The 3,960-nt window shown below is 46.2% G+C and overlaps 1 protein-coding gene across 2 annotated transcripts in view; it reads left to right on the top strand.

Annotated features, from left to right (window-relative positions):
* The first annotated feature begins 3,039 nt into the window (after nucleotides 1–3,039).
* The window catches only part of stac (SH3 and cysteine rich domain), a 27,194-nt gene continuing 26,273 nt past the window's right edge, over nucleotides 3,040–3,960 (top strand). The window contains exon 1 of one of the 2 annotated variants that reach the window (XM_072457331.1): nucleotides 3,040–3,227. In XM_072457331.1, the coding sequence (XP_072313432.1) occupies nucleotides 3,114–3,227 (114 nt within the window). In that variant the 5' untranslated portion in view covers nucleotides 3,040–3,113. The remainder of the gene's footprint in view (nucleotides 3,228–3,960) is intronic. The other variant, XM_072457330.1, reaches the window with a different exon arrangement.

Genomic DNA, 3,960 nt, shown 5'->3' on the forward strand with positions numbered 1-3,960 from the left:
CAACAAGATTATTCAGCTGGAGAGGCAATCGAGAGCCCGCAAGCGAGGTCCAAGGAGCGTAAACCGAGACGAGGGAACCTACATCTTGTCACACACATGCAGTCCTGGAGAAGCTTACGCCCCCACTGTCCTGCAAAACCATGTAAGCGTCGCACAAGACACGTCACAACAGCATCACATGACGCCTCTGAATATGGCTTCTGTCTGACTAAAATAATTGTTACTTACAGCTATATTTCATGATTTCGGTGGAACAATCACACCGAAGTCTAATGTCCAATGTCTAATGTTGAGATCTGGAAGTTCTTGACATTAATTTTAAGCTTTAGATGTGTTTCGTTTCATCAAATGCATACAGGAAGATTTTGGCGATAATTTCTCAAGATAATCTGTGCGACAAAATGATCCGAACCATGTGATTGGTCCGCAGAAATCCCCAAATATACCATTAGCAGTTAAACGTTGGAGACAAGAATGACAGACAGAACATTGGCGCAGTAGGACGAGCAGAACATTTCAGACCACTGCGAGAACCCGCTAATGGATAAGTCACTGAGGGCACGGAATTTGTTTGAATCCTAAAACCAGAGCTGTCACGCAAAGGCAGAGAGAAAATGAAACATGCCAAGATACGACACTAAAATACAGGTGTGGCTCAGTGAAAGTAGATTTGTCATTCAGACGATCAAAAACCTGTGCAGAATGAAATCAAATGACTTTCAAACACCAGTGAACGTGCCAGAGAATCATAGAACTAACTGTCATTGCAACCGCAGCTTTAGTGATGCTCAGTTGAATACTTTGTCGTTTTTATACTTTGCAAGAGAGTTCACATCATAAATCAAAGTTGGAAGAAATCAGAATCTGCCAACGTTTCAGTTCATATTCAAACCATGTCTGCACGTGAGGTCTTTAAATAAACGTGAGACTTCTCGAATGTTGTCAAACGTGTTAGGGACCTGTAAGCCCGTTCCTCTCACACATCCTTTTAGAGAAGCAGATTTGTTTGTCAGATTTGTGGAAATTTCATCCGTTTTTAGTGTTTGGCGTGACCTTAATTTATTCACAAAGGTTCCTCAAAGAAAGGGAGTCATTTCACCACATGTAAATATGGATTTCAAAGCTACATAAACTAAAAGGAAGAGCATGCAGAATTGGATCGTGGACCTTAGAACTTTGCCACCAATGTTGAGTCTTTTGGGCGGCCAGATGATTGTGACGTCAACATGATTGATACGGCCAGATGAATGTATGTTTCTTCACTTAAAGCCTCTTGTTTTTGGTTTCTAATGTGTCGAGAAGACTGCAAACCTCGCCTGTCGTCTCTCTTTGGGAATAATGAACCCCTCTCTGCATCCGTCTGTGTCTTCTGCTGCACTCTCACGCCCTCCGCTCTCTGTCCACGGACGGTGCAGCCGCTCACAGAGAAAATTATACACTTCTTTCTTTTCCTGTTGCTCTTTTCCCTGTTCACACTGGGCTTGGGCTGCTCTGCTCGTGTGTGGGGCTGATTCACACCGACACGTTGAGCAGAGGGAGAACGCGGCGTGACTCAAAGCTGACCGAGGAGTCAGGGGTCCAGGCTGGAGCGGCTGCTGGCCTCTTTTATGAATGTATTGAATGGGATCGAACTTGGCACTCACCCCATGGCAAGTATGGATATGTTGGTAATGCCAGAACGGGGGAGGATTGTGAGAGTTTGAAGGTTTTTCTGCAGAGCTGGTGATAGGGCTTATGGTTGTGGAAAGCTTGCAACTAGTATAATCGAGTTAACAAGTCTAGGACAAGTAAAACCAGGTCAGGGGAAGTTTCAGGGAATTGAGGCAGGACTAATCTAGCTCCCCTCCCCTCATGACAGTACAGTATAAATTCTTGCTTCTCAGGCCAGTACCTTAAATGGCTTCTGGATGGCAGTCAAAACGGCTCGGTTTAAAAAACATTGTCCAGATGACTATCTTTAAAACCTTTTCTACCGCGGTCACATCACACACGAGAATTGCAATAGTTTTACACTGAAGGAGGAGGAAAATAAATGTACCGTAATATCTGTGTTTCATAAACTGTCCATTTAACCCATCTACAGTAAGACTATGTGGACTGAATGGTCTGTTACTCCTGTCAATCTATTCTAAACTGCTGTTGTAGAAAATCACTCAACTCCTTGGAGGCTATAAGCAGAATACCATTGATGCTTTGGCTCATCTAATCGGATCATCGATGCTCATCTGTTGCATGCAGGCAACCTTGGCATCCAATTTCCCACCCTTGAGAACAAATTAAGGGGCCAATAATTTGGTCGCATTTTCAAGATTGGCGGATTTGCGTTGCATTTACATCTGCCACATGCCAGTTAAGCCCCTCTCGACACAAACCCACGTGTGTGAAACGCAGTTCGTTGCACGTGTTTCATAGTGAACTTTCTGTGTCTCTGAACCACGTGAACAACTCTGTGCGTAATGTCCCTCGGCTCGCAGAACGTGGCTGTGATTCATTGAGACATACGGGGCCCGTGAGCGCGTCTTCTGTGGAATGAAATGTTGGAAGGACAGTCTCGCGCTGTGTCACATCTCTCCTCCTTCCTTCCATCCTGCCTCCTTGCTTAGATCCTTCCCTCTTCCTTCCATCCTGCCTCCTTGCTTAGATCCTTCCCTCTTCCTTCCATCCTGCCTCCTTGCTTAGATCCTTCCTTCTTCCTTCCATCCTGCCTCCTTGCTTAGATCCTTCCCTCTTCCTTCCATCCTGCCTCCTTGCTTAGATCCTTCCCTCTTCCTTCCCCCCTCCAGTCTCTCGCAGCTCTCCGCGCCGCGCAGTCCCACAGTGCGCGCGCGGTGCCTCTGGACATGTCCCGCAGCTCCACGCACAGCACGGCCTGAGGTGAGAGCTGGGGGGGGGGGGGGGGGAACCTACGTGGACTTTATGATCTGACTTTGCAGAAGAGTTGTTCCGTTATATACTCTCTCCCGTGGCGGTGGCATTCGGCGCGCGCGGTGGCGTGGATGAGGCGCGCATCACGCCGCGGCTCCGTCCGGATCACTTCGTCTTCTCTCCTCGGGTTCTCGCAGCGTGGGAACTCGAAAGCGCGAGACTTTTGGAAGATCTTCGGATGAGAGAGCATGATCCCTCCGGCAAACATGATCCAGGACGAGAGTGGGGGCAAAGAGGACGAGAGGGGACATGACGAGGAGGCTCCAAAGTCACCGGGCGCTGCCAGCCAACAGGAGACTAAGGTACAGAGATTTTAACAACTTTTACAACACGCAACCACCGTTTTCTTCCACATGGCTACGTGTTAATGTGCTGTTTTCTGTGTTTTTTATTCTGTGCAGATGTGGTAGACTTAGATCACAAAGAGGGCAGATAATAAATGCCATTAAAGGGCAAAGTAACAATTTACTCCGTCTTTGAAATGTGCAGATGACATTTGTTGGAAATGGCGTGGGATAATCGGGCATCTCTGCTCTTAAAGCATGAATCCCATTAGAGATCTGCACATAGAGTCTATTGTTTGGCTAAAAATAGTCAGCCAGATTCACTAGAACAGCCAAAATATGTAAATTAAACGTAACGTGTGGACCTAGTCACTGCAGAAGCATTGGATGAATATTTCCTGTGTATAAACAATGCAGAAAAGAATACAAATCAGAAGAGTAAAGCAAAGAAAAAAGTTTGTCATTTGTGAATGGGTGGAGCACAGTGTGAGGTTATAGTTCAACTCAACCTTCAGAGCTTTGGTTTGGTCATGCAATATCCAATTAAATATCCACCAATAAGAAGATTCTCCCTGTAAGCTATTATAGTATGATTTAGTATAGTAATAGTATTGTAAATGATGGAAGGCAGAATGGGGGGCTTCAGCTGTATCTCTGGTGGGTGCGTGGGCTTCTCTTGGGTCACACGTCCACAGCTCCACACTGGACTGAGCCGTATTGAACACAACCTGATGGTCAAGCGCTCTCTTTC

This window comes from Eucyclogobius newberryi, unplaced genomic scaffold (assembly GCF_026437365.1).
Source record: "Eucyclogobius newberryi isolate DKJ021-1_F unplaced genomic scaffold, fEucNew1.0.hap1 SCAF_21, whole genome shotgun sequence".
Lineage (NCBI taxonomy): Eukaryota > Metazoa > Chordata > Actinopteri > Gobiiformes > Gobiidae > Eucyclogobius > Eucyclogobius newberryi.